Raw genomic sequence first — 17,374 nt, forward strand, 5'->3', positions numbered from 1 at the left:
CATGTGTGCACTGCATGTAACACACCTACCTACACCCCCCCCAACATCCCATATCCCCTAATGCCCTTCTCATGCCGCTGGGGGGAACCCTCTGTTTGGGCTGAGGGGCTCCCCCTTCCCCCACTCAGCAGCAGATGACCCAGGCTGTGTGTGTGTGATCTTTTTTATTAATGAGAGCACCCTTTCCACCAATCAGTGCACACCCTGGGCGGGGCCTGTCGGCTGGTGGCCTCAATGAGTCGCTATCCCCAGAGCTGAATGAGTCTAGAGCATCATCAGCCTGGCTGTGCAGAGCGTGTTCTTGGGATCGAGAGAGAACCCAGGAGTCCTGGCTCCCAGCTCCCCCAACTACTAGTTCCCCATTCTCTCCCAGAGCTCAGGATAGAACCCAGGAGTCCTGCCTCCCAGCTCCCCCAAGCACTAGACCCTCATCCCCTCCCAGGGCTTGGGATAGAACCCAGGAGTCCTGGCTCCCAGCCCCCACACGCTAACCACTAGACTTCCCTCCTCTTGCCTCCCTGAGTTGGGATAGAACCCAGGAGTCCTGACCACCACTCTCCCCCGGTGGGTGTAGAGGAATCCAGAGCAGAGCTGCAGTGTGGATTTACCGATCCCCATCCCAGTGCAAGCAGCGGACCGGAACAGGAGCTGGATCCCTCAAGGGCTTCCCAAACCAGCACGAAGATGTCAGCCCTGCTCCCCTGCATCCTGGCCCTGAGCTGCCTCGCCCACATAGGTAGGAGCTGTGGGGGATGGGACCTGGGCTTGTGGGGTGGGGATCAGTTGGTCCCCCCGTGCCATATCCTCCACTATCCGCAAAGTGGGCTGAGCAATGGCTGGTTTTGGAGGGGGTCGTCTTAGCCTTCCTTCCCAGGACTCTGCATAGACACCACTGAACTCCTGGGTTCTTTCCTTGGGTCTGGGAGAGGAGTGGGGTCTGGGAGCCAGGACTCCTGGGTTCTCTCCCCAGCTCTGCTACTAGCATCCTGACCTTGAGCAAGCTCCTCTGGCCTTTGCCATTCAGGATGATGGTGCCAAGCTGTGTGGTTTTTGTGGGGGGCGGGATATGTCTGTGTGTTTTGTGTGGGGGGAGTAAATGCAGTAAGCCCAGGGGGGGATAATTATCCTGCTCCCCAGTGCCTGTCCCATCCCTTCAGGATCTTACTGGGAAGGGGCCCCAATGAGTGCCCACAGTGGGGTGCTGTGATACAGCCCCATGGGGGGAGAAGGGTAGCAGGCAGTGGGGAGCTGTCCCCCAGCCTCTTGTGCACCCCATGGGGCATTCCGGGGAAAGAACAAATGAGTCCTGCAAGTCTGCTATTTCCGGGATCATCCCCTACAGACTTCCCAAGGAGGTGGTTGCTGGGTTCTGTCCCAGCTCTGGACAGGGAATGGGGGCCAGTGGGTGGAGAGGAAGGGCTGGGAGCCAGGACTCCTGGGTTCCATTGCTAAATCTGCCTCAATTTCCCCTTCTGGAGGCCCAGAGCATGGTGGGCTATCGGATCCTAAGCAATGGCAGGGATACAGAGGGGGATGGGGGAGAGCAAAATCTCAGCTCCGTTTACCCCCTCCTCCCACCCTTTCCCAGTATGTCTGTCAGATCCTCTCCTCCTGCGCTGACAGGGAAAGGAGCAGACCTGCCCTGGGGCAGGTGTGGAGGTGCCCAGGCACGGCTGGGTGCCAGTCGCCCCCAGGGTATGTGTGTGTGTTGGGGGGGCAGGTTCCGGAGGTGTCAGGGGAGCATAGCCCAGCTCACACTTACATGCCTGGTTGGGCTGCTGGGCCCCCCAGCTATGAATTCCCTTTACAGAAACACTAATGAATTCTGAGCGGTTCGGGGCAGAGTGTCAGGGGGAGAAGGGCTGGATGGAGCCAGGGGTGTCTTTGCTCTGGGGCATTGTTTTGCATTCAGTTGACTCAGAAGAGCTGGCAGGGGGCTGGGTGGGGACTAGGGGAGTGGGTTTGGGGTCTGACAGGGGAAGGATGGAAGCCCAGGTGCTTGTGGGGGAAATTGGGGGGTTATGGGGCTGGAGGGGCATCAGGGTCTGACAGGGGAGGGATGGGGCCCAGGGGCTTGTGTGGGAAATCGAGGGGGGGGGAGTATGGGAATAGGAAGATCAGAGTCTGACAGGGGAGGGATGGGGGCCCAGCTACTTGTGGGGGCATTTCCAGGACTGCTGGGGATGGGTTGGGGGGATGGGTCAGGAGAGGGGACTGTACCTGTTCTGTAGCAACTCTCCATGGGCCCATCCAGCCCCATATCTCCCGTCACCCCAGATCAGACCCACGGACCCTGGTACCTGCCCCTCCTCCCTTGCCTGCTGCTCAGGATGTCAAACCCAGGGGCCCTGATGGTCTGGCCATGCAAGCTCAGTAACTAACCTACACTCTAGTGATACTTTCTGTAAGGATCAGGACGCCTGGGTTCCGTCCCCTGCTCTGGGAGAGATGTCGAGTTTAGTAGGTTGCAGCAGTGGGGCTGGGAGGCAGGGCTCCTGGGTTCTCTCCCCAGATCGGGGGGGCTGGGAGGCAGGACTCCTGGGTTCTCTCCCCAGATCTGGGAGGTGGCGGCTGGGAGACAGGGCTCCTGGGTCTAGTCCCCAGCTCGGGACAGGGCGGGGAGGGAAGTGAGGTGGTTGGAAGCCAGGACTCCTGGGTTCTAATCCCTGGCTCCAGTGGGGGGTTGCCTTTCCTCTGGCATGGGGGAGGGGCTGGCTTTGCAGACACACACATAAAATTAACATCTGTTGGCTGTTTGGAAGTGACCTAATTTCTGGGGGCCGAGCTGGTGCCAGGTGGTGCTGGCAAACCTACCAGGGGGTGTTGTGCTCATTGCTAGGCATGTGCCTCACAAGTCCTGCCATGGGGCACCCGGCTGGGCATGAGGGGGGTTTCTCATGCCAGTGGGGTGGCCCTGTGCAGCTGTAAGACTCCCACCTCCCTGCAGTGAAAGGGGGGAGGGGCAGTGGGGAGGAGGGGAGAGAAGATGCCATCCATCCATCTGCATACACATGGACACCCATCCATTTATCTATCCCCATATCCTGCCCTCTGCACCCCCCACTTTCTCTTTCTCTCTCTCCTGCTGCCCCCCCTTTATCCAGTGGGCTGTGGGGGCAATGCTGGGCTGTGTTCTGGGCAGTGGGGGCCAGGTTGGCAGAGGTGTGGGGGGTTCAGGCTGGGAGGCTGGAGGACATGGGGGAGGTGCAGGCCATGAGGGGCCAGGCCAGTGAAGGCAGGGGGGCCAGCATAGGTGGCGGGGTGCTGGCCATGGGGTTAGGGGGTCACAGGCCATGGCGGGGGCTAGGCTAGTGAAGGCGCCAGGCCAGCGTAGGTGGAGAAGTGCTGGGCGGGGGGGGTGTCACAAGCCGTGGGGGGAAAGGCTGGTGGAGATGCCAGGCTGGTGGAGGTGAGAGGGCCAGGCTGGTGGAGGTGGAGGGTGCAGGCCATGGCGGGTGCAGGCTGTGGGGTGGGGGGGCAGGCCAGTGGAGAGGGGTTGTGGGCTGTGGGGCAGAAGGACCAGGCTGGGGGGGCGGGGGGAGTGGCCAGCCTTGCTCTGGGCTGCCGAGGCAGCAGGCATGGGGGTGGCTGGATGGAGGATGGACGCTGAATGAGCCCCAGCACAAAGGCATCCATTGTGGGTCCTGGCAGCTCCCGCTCTCACAAGCTGTCTGCCCCAGGGTGGGGCCCCCCATGTTCCTCCCCGCCCCACACCCTCCCACTGCCACTCCCAGCACAACAACACCGGCTTTGTGTGGGTCCTGCATTAACCCCACAGCCTCCCGTGGGCTGGCCTGTCTGCCTGGCCCTCCACTGCACTCACATTCCTCATCCACCCCTCCCTGCCCCATGAGAGACAAGATACTGGCCCCAAGGCTAATGGGGCACTGAGTAGCTCAGGCGGGTGGGGAATGGGACAGCTTCCTGAGGCTGCCCCCTCTGCCAGTCTCTCTCATTATCCCCTTTATGTTGATGGGGGAAACTGAGGCACAGAGCAGCAACAGGACTTGTCCAAGATCACCTGGGCAGCAGTATAGGGGCAGAGCCAGGGAGAGAACCCAGGAGTCCTGGCACCCAGCCCCACACCGCCCCAGAGCTCACATGGTGGAGTCTCTGTTTCCTGACTCGCTGTCCCATGCTCTAACCACTAACCCAGTGTGCCTCTGGCTATTTCCATCCTCAGAAACTCAGCGCTTTCTGCTGGCCCTTTCCCCCATTCTGTCCCCCCTTCTGTGCAGGGGGAGTTACTGGGGGCCTAGCCAGGCTGGGATCAGCAGGGCCCCACTTTCTGCACAAAGCTATTTGTTGGAACTGCGCGGCTTCCAGTGCCCCCTCCCCAGAGCCAGGCGCACAATGGGGCCAGATTTCACGCCTGTTAGGAGGCAGGAATCTGAGGCCTCTGTGCAGCTTCCAAGGGGATTTGCTGTTGAGCATGGAAATGCAGCTGAGTATCTCTGAGTGCAGGGGCTGGGAGAACTGACAAGTGGGGAAAGAGGGATGGCAAGAGAACCCAGGCATCTGACTCCCAGTCCTCCCCCTCTCCCAGCTCTAACCACTAAACATGCTCCCATCCCCAGGCCAGGATAGAACCCAGGTGTCCTGACTCCCAGCCCCCCCTCGCTCTAACCACTGGGAATCATTCCCCCTATTTCCAGCTGTGGGCCAAGAGTGGGTTCTAGTGAGGACTCCTGGGTTCTATCCCTGCCTCTGGCAGGGAGTAGGGTCTGGTGGTTAGAGCAGGGGAGGCTGGGAGCAAGGACTCCTGGGTTCTTTCCCCACCTCTGGGAGAAGAGTGGGGTGCTGTAACAGGGGTCTTCCCCAGGGTGCCATGTATCTTCTCCCCCAGGCCAGGAGTGGGGGCATGGGACCAGCCCAGTGAGCTGAGCGCTGGTGAGCAGGTGTGTCAGGATGTGAGCATCAGCCCGGTGCACTGCAGCTGTTGCTGCAAGTCAGCGTCATGGGGTGAGAATGTTCTCAGGGAGCCTGGGGGTGAGTCCAGGTCAGCCTTGGACTGTGTGAGAGACCCTATGCCCCAGCGCCAGTGTGAGTCTGTGCATGGTTGTGTCCACGTGGGGGGAGGGGGGTGAGCCTGTTTGGGTGTGCGGGGGTGTCAGGAGGCGTGAATCTGGGTCAGGGTGTGCGTGATCCCTTGTGTACGTGTAAATCTGGCAATGTCACCGAGTGTGTCTCAGTCAGCGTGTGGTGCGGAGCGGGTCAGAGTCAGTGTCACTGGCTACAGAGGAGAGAGGTGTGTTTGTGTATCAAGCCAAAGCTGTGTGTGTATGGGTATCAGAGCTCTGTGTGTGTGTGTGCATCTCCATGTGTGTGTCACATCTGTGTGTGTGTGTGTACATAGCCTCCCCTGATGACCAGCATGCACCCAGCCCAGCCTCCCACCCGTTGGGCATTATGAGTGGGTGAGAATTTAGTGCCCATCTGTCCCTGCTCCGTGGCTGGTGTCCATCACCTGACACTGTGCATGGGAGGGGGGGATCCCTCATGCATCTCCCCACCCCACAGAAATCCCATTAACTTTCCTGTAATTTCAAAGCCAAAATCTAATTAGCGTGTGCATGTGGGGGGAGGATTCAGTATCAGTGAAGACAAAACCAGTCAAGGGGTGAAATTAACCAGGACATCCTCCTCCTTCCCAATTCTGCAGGGGGTTATGACCTGCTTCCCACCCATCGCTCTTCCCTGCTTGCCCCTGGAAACCCGCTGCATGCCTGGACGCCTGGGTTCTATCCCCAGCTCTGGGAAGGAGTGGGGTCTAGTGAGTTAGAGCAGGGGAGCTGGGAGCCAGGACTCCTGTGGTCTATCCCTTGCTCTGGAGAGCTGGCAGTTAGGATGGGGAGAGGGATAGCTCAGTGGATTGAGCATTGGCCTGCTAAATGCAGGGTTGTGAGCTCAATCCTTGAGGGGGCCATTTAGGGATCTGGGGCAAAAATCTGTCTGGGGATTGGTCCTGTTTTGAGCAGAGGGTTGGATTAGATACCTCCTAAGGTCCTTTCCAACCCTGATAATCTGTGGATTCTGGCCCGGGCAGTGGGGTGTAATGGGTTAGAGCTGGGACTCATGGATCCCCTGTGCTGCACAAAGCCTGGCATATGTGCTTCTCCCTCTGTTTTGTTCTGTCTCGCTCCCCTCCTGACCCTCCTCAGAGGATTATCCCCTTATTCAGATCCTGGTTTATTGGGTAAACTTGGAAACAATCGGGACAAAGGGTGGTGTTATTGGATTGGAATTAAGAAGGGTTTAGCCAGGAGATCAGAACCGAGGAATCTCAGTGGCGCAGAAAGGAACTTTCACCCTTCAGCCTCTGGGCTCCTTCCCCGCAGAAATGGAGCAGTTCCTGCCCCGGGGTGCTGAGGCTGGGACACAGAAGGCTGGCAGAGGTAGGGGTGTCTCGGGCAAGGCCTAGGGGGAATGGGATAGTGAGGAGAGTCTGCAGGGCAATTGGGGGACAGAATTAGGTGGGGGGAGGGTGTATCTATCAGGGCTGTCCTTAGGCATTCACGGCTGCACAGGGTATCCGAGAATTTGGGGCACCACTGGGACAGCAGGGCAGGGCAGGTTGGCTCCCACGCACCCAGCTTGTGTTGCAGTCTCCTTAGGCAGGGGCTGTATTCACAGAGGCGAATGTGCTGGCGCTACGCATTCTGCCCGAGGGAGAGGGTACAGGGCGGGGAACTGTGACTCTGCTTTGCTACCTTGTCCCTTCCCCCTGGGGCTTTGAGCCTGGGCTGCCGCAGCATCTGCTGTGTAGGAAGCTCAGTGTGTCAGCAATGGGGGGGTGGTTCTTCTGGGGGGTCCATAGGTGGGGGTGGTGGCTGTGCCCCAAGTCAGGCATGAGGCACCAGTTAAATAATACTGCATAGGGCCCCATAAATCCTAAGGACTGTCCTGGTATCTATAGTGGGATGGGATGGACAGTTGAGGGCTATTGGGCGAGTGGGTATTCGTGGGGTTAGGCTAGGGGACAGAGGTCCCCAGGGAAGGGCTGGGGGGACCCTGGGGGAGGGTGTGTCTGTGGGGGGGGGAGCTGGGGGGGGCAGGGGGAGGGAGGCACTTTGCCATCCAATCTGCCTCCACCTTTTGTGGGGCAAATAGCCCTGAGTACATTGTGGGGGTCTCTGACTCCTGTTCCCCAGCCCTAGCATCATTTGGGCCCTGGCACCTACGTCCCCCCTATGTCCCCTCCAGCCAGCCTGCCAGCCCCACAGAAAGGCTGGGCCAACTCTGTGGAGATTGGCACCACAATGCCCTTACAACTCTACTTAAGGTTCCCAGGGTGGGGAGGTTGGCAGAGACCCCATAACCCCTTCCCTCCCCTATGGACTCCTTGGGGTGGGGGGCGGCAGTGCAGGTGGACCAGACCCACCCCAGCAAGCCAGGCCGCCATCCTGGGTCCAGATCACAGCTGCGCCCCCTAGAGGGGAAAGGTCCCCGGCTCCATTCTCTGCCCCGCTGGCGACTACAGCAGCTGCCCTTCCATGCACCCCTCTCTTCCTGCCCCTTCCATCTCCCTGTCCCAACCCTGCCTCACCCCTTTCAGGCCCCACAGAAAGGCCCCTCCAGCTGCGCCAGGCCCTCATTCACTTGCAATATCAAATGGATTTACTGGGGGCCTCATCCCAGCTCAACCCTCCCCTGCTGCTTGGATCCCCCATCCCACACTCCCCATGCCCCCCTCCCCTGCCAGGGCCGCTCGGGGGGGGGGGCAAGTGGGGCAATTTGCCCCGGGCCCCACAGGGGCACCCACGAGAGTTTTTTGGGGCCCCTGGAGAGGGGTCCTTCGCTTGCTCCAGGGGCCCTGGAAAACTCTCATGGGCTGGGCTGTCGTAGCTTCCTACTCAGATTTGAACCTTAGCATTCATAAACTGAGAAGCTAGCAAGAACCCTCTAAGCTTAATTACCAGCTTGGATCTGATAGTGCTGCCACCAACCAAAAATTTCCAGTGTTTGGCTCACTCTGGTCTCCCCAAAACCTTCCCTGGGGGGACCCCAAGACTCAGATGCCCTGAGTCTTACCACAAAGGGAAATAACCCCCCTCCCCTTGTCTTCTCTTTACTTCCTCCCCAGGCTTCCCCTCCGTGGGTTATCCTGGAAGATTACTGTACTTAAACTCCTTGAATTACAAAACAGAGAGGGCAATTTACCTTCCCCCCTCCTTCTTTTTCCCCCTCCCAGTCTTTCCCTGAGAGAGACCGTAATCCTGGCACAGGGATTTCTATCCCCTAGAGCCTCACTTAGAAAAGAAAATCCAACAGGTTTTAAATGGAAAACCTTTAAAAAAAAGAAAGAAAAGACATAAAAATGGTCTCTGTATCAAGATAACAATATACAGGGTCAATTGCTTAAAAGAAAAATATGAATAAACAGCCTTATTCAAAAAGAAATACAATTTAAACATCCCAGCAACTACACACATGTAAATACAAAAAAACAATAAAAGCCTATTGTTTTTCTACCTTTGTACTCACAACTTGGAAACTGAAGATTAGAAGCTTGAAGATAGAAAGATCCCTCTCATAGCCGAGAGACAGACAAAAGACACAGACCCAAACATTCCCTCCCTGAGCTTTTAAAAATCCGGTTTCCTGATTGGTCCTCTGGTCAGGTGTGTGGTTCCCTTTGTTAACCCTTTACAGGTAAAAGAAACATTAACCCTTAGCTATCTGTTTATGACATGGGCCCCCGGAGCTTCTTCCGCTCCGGGTCTTCGGTGGCAGGGGGTCCTTCCACTCCAGGGCAGAAGGACCCCCCCCACCAAATTACTGCTGAAGCAGGACCCGCCGCCGAAGTGCCGGATCTTCTGTGGTAATTTGGTGGCGGGGGGCCCTGCCGCAGGTTTTCAGGGCACTTCGGTGGTGGGTCCCAGAGCGGAAGGACCCCCCACCACCGAATTACCGCTGAAGTGGGGGCCCCCCCGCCGCTGAAGATCCCAGGCCCCCTGAATCCTCTGGGCGGCCCTATCCTCTGCTACCAGGATCCCCCATCCCCCCACCCTCCATCCTGTGCTCCCTGTGCCCCCTTCCCCACTGCCTAGATTCCCCATCCTGCCCTCCCCTCACACCCCTTCCCTGCTGCCTGGATCCCCCATCCCCCTAGCCTGCACTCCCCACACCACCCCCTCCCCTGCTGCCAGGATTCTCCATCTCCCCCTCCAGTGCTCCCTGTGCCCCCTTCCCCTGCTGCTGGGATCCCCCATCCCCACTGGCCTGGGCTCCCCATGCTGCTCCCTTTCCCCATCCAATCTCCCCCCACCTTGTGCACCTGTTGGGAGCCTTCCCTCATGAACTCCCCTCCCCAAGATGAGATTGAACCCAGAAGTCCTGGCTCCCAATCCCCCCTCCCATAATCCCTGGACCCCTGTCTGGTTAACACCTCCCCCTGACCCCGCCCGCCAGGCTGGGGGGCATATTTCTTTCAGCAGCCCATGGACCAGGTGATCGTGGCAGGGCAGTCGGTGACGCTGGCCTGCGTGGTTGTGGGCTACCAGGGCATGGTGCAGTGGACCAAGGATGGCCTGGCGCTGGGTGGAGAGCGAGACCTGCCTGGTATGTATGCGGCTGCAGGGGGGGGGTCAGCAGGGGGCGCTGTGCTGCGAGGGGTACGGGGGGTTCCTGGACGGGGCGCTGTGCTGCAGGGAGGGAGGGATCAGCAGACCCCACTGCCACTGTGCTGCAGGGGAGCAGACTGGGGGTGCCCAGGGGGCACTGTGCTGTGGGGAGCAGACTGGGATCCCCAGGGGGCACTGTGCTGCGGGGGAGCAGACTGGGATCCCTAGAGGAGACTGTGCTGCGGGGAGCAGACTGGGGGTCCCCAAGGGGCACTGTGCTGCGGGGAAGTAGACTGGGATCCCCAGGGGACACTGTGCTGCAGAGAGCAGACTGGGGGTCCCCAGGGGGCACTGTGAGGGCAGCACAGTGAGGGCAGCACAACCTGTGGGGAAGCAGACTGGGGGTCCCCAGGGGGCACTGTGCTGCGGAGAGCAGACTGGGGGTCCCCAGGGAGCACTGTGCTGCGGGGAGCAGACTGGGATCCCCAGGGGGCACTGTGCTGCGGGGGAGCAGACTGGGATCCCTAGAGGAGACTGTGCTGTGGGGAGCAGACTGGGGGTCCCCAGGGGGCACTGTGCTGTGGGGAGCAGACTGGGGGTCCCCAGGGGGCACTGCTCAGTGGGAGGGAGGGACCAGGAGACTCCATAGGGTGCCATGCCGTGTGGGGAGGACTGGGGGTCCCTGGGGAGCTGTGCTGTGAGGGGGGACCAGGGGTTCCTGGGGAGGTGCTGTGCTGCAGGGGGGGTACCCTGTGTCCCTGCGGGGTGCTGTGCTGTGAGGGGGACTGGGGATCCCTGGAGGCTCTGTGCTGCAGTGGGGGGAGGTGGGGGTCCCTGGGGGGTGCTAAGCCAGTCCCTGCAGTCTGTCCCTCTCTCCCGCAGGCTGGTCCCGGTACTCCATTGTCGGGGATCCGGTGGCTGGGCAGCACAACCTGAGAATTGAGTCTGCTGAGCTTGGTGACGACGCCGTGTACGAGTGCCAGGCTACGCAGGCTGCACTGCGCTCCCAGCGTGCCCAGCTCACGGTGCTCTGTGAGTGTCCCCTCCCCCCCAACTGGGGAACCACCTGGGGAAGCTCACAGCACTGGAGCCTCCTTTCCCCACAGCCGGGGCACCGCCCTGGGGACTCCCACCCCGGGGACTCCCACCCCATCACTGATTCCCTCTCTCCCATCTGCCCCCCCAGTACCGCCCAATGACCCCGTGATCCAGAATGGCCCCATCGTCCGGGTCCAGGCCAGCGTGCCCTACAACCTGACTTGCCAGGTGTCTGGTGCCAAGCCTGCCCCTGAGATCAGCTGGTACCGCAATGGGCAGCTGCAAGACTCTGCCCTCTATGCCAAGGTGAGACACCAGGGTGCAGGGCTAGGGCGTTAAAGGGGAGGCACAGGGGCAGGTTATTAAAGGGCAGCCTGAAGTGGGGGGGGGCGGTGTTGGGAATTAAAGGGGCAGCCCAGGTGTGTGCTGGGACTCAGGCTATTAAAAGGGGGGGTAGGGTATTAAAGGGGAGCTGGGATATGGCATGAAAGGATGGCACAGTGTGGGGGTGGGAGATTCTCCCTCCCAGCCCCTGGCTCCCCTTGGGGGATGGGCCTAATGGGCCTCAGGCTGAGACCTGACCTCTGCTCCTGCCCCCCAGGCCCTGATGGAGGATGGGAAGCAGGCAACGGCTATCAGCACCCTGCTTCTCACACCCAGCACCCAGGACATGGGCAGCACCTACACCTGCCACGTCGCCAACCCGGCCGCACCTGTTGGCAAGCAGACCTCCATCACCCTTGACGTGCTGTGTGAGTCCTGACCTGGAGGTGCAGGTGCTGCGCTGTGGGGGGGCAGGGCTGGGTCTTGGCATGGGGCGCCATGCTGTGGGGGGAGGGGAGCTGGCAGGCACACCATGTTGTGGCGGCCCGGGCAAGGGGCTCAACGGGGGCACTGTGCTGTGGGGAGCATGGGAGGGTCAGGTGGGGGGCACTGTGCTATCAGGGGCAGGGAGGGGACTCGGTGCCCGACCGGTGGTGCTGTGCTGCAGTGGGTGAGGGTGTGCCTGGTGGGGTGCACTGTGTTGTGAGGGGCAGGGGGCTCAGCGGGGGGCAGGTGAGCCCCACCCCAGAGCTGGTCGCATGTCTCTGACCGTCTTCCCCTTCCCCCCTCCAGACCCCCCCACCGTGATCCTCTCTGTCCAGCCACAGACTGTCGCAGAGGGGGGCAAGGTCAGCTTCCTCTGCACTGCCACTGCCAACCCCGAGGTGACCGGCTACCGGTAAGAGCCACTGGTGGACCCCGGCGTCCGGGTACCCTGAGACACCCCACGAGCTCAGCCAGGGGAGGGGGCGGGGATGCACTGCCCTCTGGTGGCTGCAATGGGGACGTGCAGGCCCCCTCTCACCGGCTCTTGCTGCCTTACCTGCCGGGCGCAGAGGGGAATCCACGCCCCCTGGTGGGAACAGGCGGTACTGCCCCCCAGCTGATGCCGCAGAGGCTCCCCCTAATTGTGCGTCTCCTCCCCGGCTGTGGGGCAGGTGGGCGAAGGGCGGCGTGGTCATCGCTGAGGCCAATGGGGACAGCTACGAGGCCAGGGTGGATCACTCCTTCTTCACCCAGCCTGTGTCCTGTGAGGTGGCCAACGTCGTGGGCAGCACCAATGTCAGCACCTTGGTGGATGTGCACTGTGAGTGGGGGTGGGCACTGTGGGGGGTTTGCAGGGGATGGGTGTTGGCAGTGTGGGGAGCAGGCTGGGAGGGTGAGGGATGGGTAGGGGGTAGCAGGGAAAGGCACAGTTAGGGAGTCAGGCTGTCGTTGCTGCAGGGGCTGGGCACTGAGCAGGGGAGGACAATTAAAGGTGGGCATGCACGGGGAGGGGTACAGTATTGGCAGGGAACCATAGGGGGTGGGTCTGGCAGTGTTGAGAGGATGACCCTGCCCAGCCACCCCAAGCCCCACCCCTGCACTGACTGGATCCTCCCCCTGCAGTTGGGCCCCTCCTGGTCTCCCAGCCCAAGCCCCTCACCGTGGATGTCGGGGCCGATGCCTCTTTCACCTGCACCTGGGCTGGGAACCCGCCCCTCACTCTGGCCTGGACCAAGAAGGAATCTGGTGTGGTGAGTGACCTGCCTGCTGTAGTCCTGGCTCCCACCTCCAACTGCTAGACCCCACTCACCTCCCAGAGCCAGAGATTGAACCCAGGAGTCCTGGCTCCCAGCCCCACTGCTCTAACCACTAGACCCCACTTCCCTTCCAGGGACAGGGATTGATCCCAGGAGTCCTGGCTCCCAGCCCCACTGCTCTAACCACTAGACCCCAATCCCCTCCCACAGCTGGGGCTGGAACCCAGGCGTCCTGGCCCCCTACTCTAACCCCTGCCATGTGGCTGCAGGTGCTGAGCAATGGCAACACCCTGCACCTAAAGACCGTGACGCAGGAGGATGCTGGCACCTATGTGTGCAAGGCTATCGTGCCACGCATCGGTGCGGCTGACAAGGAGGTGACGCTGGCGGTCAACGGTGAGGGCAGGGGTGGGACATTGCCTGGGGGCTGGGCATTGCCTGGGGGTGGGGCTTCCATGGGTGGAGCCTCAGGTGGCCCAGCCCCATGGGGGTTATTTCCTGTAGGGTACGGGGATGGCATCCAGGGCCGGTGCAACTATTTAGGTGACTGGTGCTAGGATTTGGTGGGCGCCATTTTCTTTGGCAGCGACCGCGGTGGCCGGATCTTCAGCTGCCCCAGTCGCTGCCGGCATTTAGGCAGAGGGAGCTGGGGCAGGGGAGCGTGGAGAGGGCCGCCTGCAGCAAGTAAGGGGCGGAGGTGGCATGGAGGGGAACCCCCCGTCCCAGCTCACCCCTGCCCCAGCTCACCCCTGCCCCGCCGCCTCCCCAAGCACGCCGTGGCTGCTTCACTTCTCCCGCCTGCCAGGCTTGCGGCACCAATGCTGATTGGATAGGAGGCGAGCAGGGGTGAGCTGGTGCGGGGGGGTGCCTCAGGGCGGAGGGTGGGGAGCTGCCACGGGGGGGAGCCTCAAGGCAGAGCAGGGGAGCTGCTGTGGAGGGGGCGCCTCTGAGCGGGGGCTCGGGGACAGGGGAGGGCGCAAGGTGGAAGTTTTGCCTAGGGCACAAAACATCCTTGCACCGGCCCTGAAAGCATCTGAGGACGGGGGTGTCTCTGTGCTGGGGGAGGGGTATGAGTAGGTGCCGCCCCCCGTTAATTCTGCCTTCCCCCATTGCAGGGCCCCCTATCATTACCACGGAGTCCAGCCAGCAGACGGTGCTGGGGGACAAGGCACGGCTGGAGTGTCTAGTGAGGAGCACCCCCCCTCCTGACCGCATTGTGAGTGCTGTCCTCTGACCCCCCCAGCTCACCAACCTGCCCCCCACTGCATTGAGTGCTGCCCCCTGCCCCCACCCATACCCAGCCCCACAACCTGCCCCGACCACGTTGTGAGTGCTGCCCCCACCGATACCCCAGCCCCACAACCTGCCCTGACCACATCGTGAGTGCTGCCCCCACCGATACCCCAGCCCCATAACCTGCCCTGACCACATCGTGAGTGCTGCCCCCACCGATACCCCAGCCCCACAACCTGCCCCGACCACATCGTGAGTGCTGCCCCCACCGATACCCCAGCCCCACAACCTGCCCCGACCACATCGTGAGTGCTGCCCCCACTGATACCCCAGCCCCACAACCTGCCCTGACCACATCGTGAGTGCTGCCCCCACTGATACCCCAGCCCCACAACCTGCCCTGACCACATCGTGAGTGCTGCCCCCACTGATACCCCAGCCCCACAACCTGCCCTGACCACATCGTGAGTGCTGCCCCCACTGATACCCCAGCCCCACAACCTGCCCTGACCACATCGTGAGTGCTGCCCCCACTGATACCCCAGCCCCAAAACCTGCCCTGACCACATCGTGAGTGCTGCCCCCACTGATACCCCAGCCCCAAAACCTGCCCCGACCACATCGTGAGTGCTGCCCCCACTGATACCCCAGCCCCAAAACCTGCCCTGACCACATCGTGAGTGCTGCCCCCACTGATACCCCAGCCCCAAAACCTGCCCTGACCACATCGTGAGTGCTGCCCCCACTGATACCCCAGCCCCAAAACCTGCCCTGACCACATCGTGAGTGCTGCCCCCACTGATACCCCAGCCCCAAAACCTGCCCTGACCACATCGTGAGTGCTGCCCCCACTGATACCCCAGCCCCAAAACCTGCCCTGACCACATCGTGAGTGCTGCCCCCACTGATACCCCAGCCCCAAAACCTGCCCTGACCACATCGTGAGTGCTGCCCCCACTGATACCCCAGCCCCAAAACCTGCCCTGACCACATCGTGAGTGCTGCCCCCACTGATACCCCAGCCCCAAAACCTGCCCTGACCACATCGTGAGTGCTGCCCCCACTGATACCCCAGCCCCAAAACCTGCCCTGACCACATCGTGAGTGCTGCCCCCACTGATACCCCAGCCCCAAAACCTGCCCTGACCACATCGTGAGTGCTGCCCCCACTGATACCCCAGCCCCAAAACCTGCCCTGACCACATCGTGAGTGCTGCCCCCACTGATACCCCAGCCCCAAAACCTGCCCTGACCACATCGTGAGTGCTGCCCCCACTGATACCCCAGCCCCAAAACCTGCCCTGACCACATCGTGAGTGCTGCCCCCACTGATACCCCAGCCCCAAAACCTGCCCTGACCACATCGTGAGTGCTGCCCCCACTGATACCCCAGCCCCAAAACCTGCCCTGACCACATCGTGAGTGCTGCCCCCACTGATACCCCAGCCCCAAAACCTGCCCTGACCACATCGTGAGTGCTGCCCCCACTGATACCCCAGCCCCAAAACCTGCCCTGACCACATCGTGAGTGCTGCCCCCACTGATACCCCAGCCCCAAAACCTGCCCTGACCACATCGTGAGTGCTGCCCCCACTGATACCCCAGCCCCAAAACCTGCCCTGACCACATCGTGAGTGCTGCCCCCACTGATACCCCAGCCCCAAAACCTGCCCTGACCACATCGTGAGTGCTGCCCCCACTGATACCCCAGCCCCAAAACCTGCCCTGACCACATCGTGAGTGCTGCCCCCACTGATACCCCAGCCCCAAAACCTGCCCTGACCACATCGTGAGTGCTGCCCCCACTGATACCCCAGCCCCAAAACCTGCCCTGACCACATCGTGAGTGCTGCCCCCACTGATACCCCAGCCCCAAAACCTGCCCTGACCACATCGTGAGTGCTGCCCCCTGTCCCCACCGATACCCCAGCCCCACAACCTGCCCCGAACACATCGTGAGTGCTGCCCCCACCGATACCCCAGCCCCAAAACCTGCCCTGACCACATCGTGAGTGCTGCCCTCACTGATACCCCAGCCCCCAAACCTGCCCCGACCGCATCGTGAGTGCTGCCCCCACTGATACCCCAGCCCCAAAACCTGCCCCAACCACATCGTGAGTGCTGCCTTCACCGATACCCCAGCCCCAAAACCTGCCCCGACCACATCGTGAGTGCTGCCCCCACCGATACCCCAGCCCCACAACCTGCCCCGACCACATCGTGAGTGCTGCCCCCACCGATACCCAGCCCCACAACCTGCCCTGACCACATCGTGAGTGCTGCCCCCACCGATACCCCAGCCCCACAACCTGCCCTGACCGCATCGTGAGTGCTACCCTCTGCCTGCCCCGCAACTCACCCCCAGCTCCCCAGCCTGCCCTGAACACATTGTGAGTGCAGATGCCGCCCGGCCCTCCCATCTGCCCCGACTCTATTGTGAGGGCTGGCCCCTGACTGACCCCCTGAACTCCCCACCCTGCCCCCTGCTGCATCCTGAGTGCTGCTGTCCCCTGCCCACCCCCCAGCCTGCCCTCCTGCTGACAGGGCCCGTACCTCGCTCTCACGGTAGGTGTGGGCATGGGGAGAGCGGGTGCTGGACAGCGGCTCAGAGCAGCGCTTCACGGTGGACACGGCGCTGACGGAGCAGGGGGTGCTCTCGGCCCTGCTCATCCAGCCCACGCACCTGGAGGACTTCGCCCAGCCCTACAACTGCACGGCCTGGAACCGTTTCGGGGCCCGCTCAGCAGCCGTCACACTGCGCCGGCAGGGTAAGCCCTGGCCCTGGCCCATAGCCCTGCCCACATCCACACTAGCCCTCCCCACAGCCCAACTGGCCCCACCCACACACAACCCTGGAACAGTTGCACAGACTGGCATCACTTAGCCCCATGCTGACAGGATGGGTCCCATGGGTTCCAACCCCTGACCCAATTGCCCCACCCTCCCACACCAAACCGGCTACAGCTTACCCAGATGGCCCACTCCTGAGGTGGCTGTCACCAGATGAACCATGTTCCCCAGCTGCCCCACCCCAGAGGTGGCGGCATTTCAGTGCTGGGTGAGCCATCCCTGTGAGGTGTTATGTGCGACTTTTCTCCTGCTGTCCCCACTCCCCAGAGGTGGCAGCACTGGGCAAGCTGTCTGTGTGCGTTAGCAGCAGGGACCCGCTCTCATCTGCTCTTTCCCCCACAGAGGTCCTGCCCATCATGATAATCGGGGCCTCGGCCGCGGCTGCCGTCACCCTGCTGCTGGTCTTGGTCGTTGGCGTGTCTGTCTGCTGCCTGCGCTGGTGCCACAGGAAAGGTGAGGTCACTGGCTAGCTCTGCCCCTCCCCACTTACGGACGTGAGTCAATGATGAGCTGACAAAATATTAACAACCGGTTCCCTCCTCCTCACCCCACGAGGGGGTCATGCCCCCCACCCCCCGGAACTCCTGTCTCATCCAACCCCCCCACGTTCCTTGACAGCCCCCC

The 17,374-nt window shown here is 61.6% G+C and overlaps 1 protein-coding gene across 1 annotated transcript in view; it reads left to right on the forward strand.

Moving 5' to 3' along the window:
- Window positions 1-324: 324 nt before the first annotated feature.
- Window positions 325-17,374, forward strand: part of KIRREL2 (kirre like nephrin family adhesion molecule 2) — a 23,869-nt gene continuing 6,819 nt past the window's right edge. Inside the window, exons 1-12 of the mRNA XM_032769339.2 lie at window positions 325-736; window positions 9,412-9,561; window positions 10,446-10,595; window positions 10,750-10,907; window positions 11,203-11,353; window positions 11,718-11,823; window positions 12,083-12,231; window positions 12,534-12,661; window positions 12,937-13,063; window positions 13,783-13,883; window positions 16,470-16,668; window positions 17,093-17,203. Of these exons, the coding sequence (XP_032625230.1) occupies window positions 685-736; window positions 9,412-9,561; window positions 10,446-10,595; window positions 10,750-10,907; window positions 11,203-11,353; window positions 11,718-11,823; window positions 12,083-12,231; window positions 12,534-12,661; window positions 12,937-13,063; window positions 13,783-13,883; window positions 16,470-16,668; window positions 17,093-17,203 (1,582 nt within the window). The 5' untranslated portion in view covers window positions 325-684. The remainder of the gene's footprint in view (window positions 737-9,411; window positions 9,562-10,445; window positions 10,596-10,749; window positions 10,908-11,202; window positions 11,354-11,717; window positions 11,824-12,082; window positions 12,232-12,533; window positions 12,662-12,936; window positions 13,064-13,782; window positions 13,884-16,469; window positions 16,669-17,092; window positions 17,204-17,374) is intronic.

The sequence above is a fragment of the Chelonoidis abingdonii genome, chromosome 11, assembly GCF_003597395.2.
Source record: "Chelonoidis abingdonii isolate Lonesome George chromosome 11, CheloAbing_2.0, whole genome shotgun sequence".
In the NCBI taxonomy this organism is placed as follows: domain Eukaryota; kingdom Metazoa; phylum Chordata; order Testudines; family Testudinidae; genus Chelonoidis; species Chelonoidis abingdonii.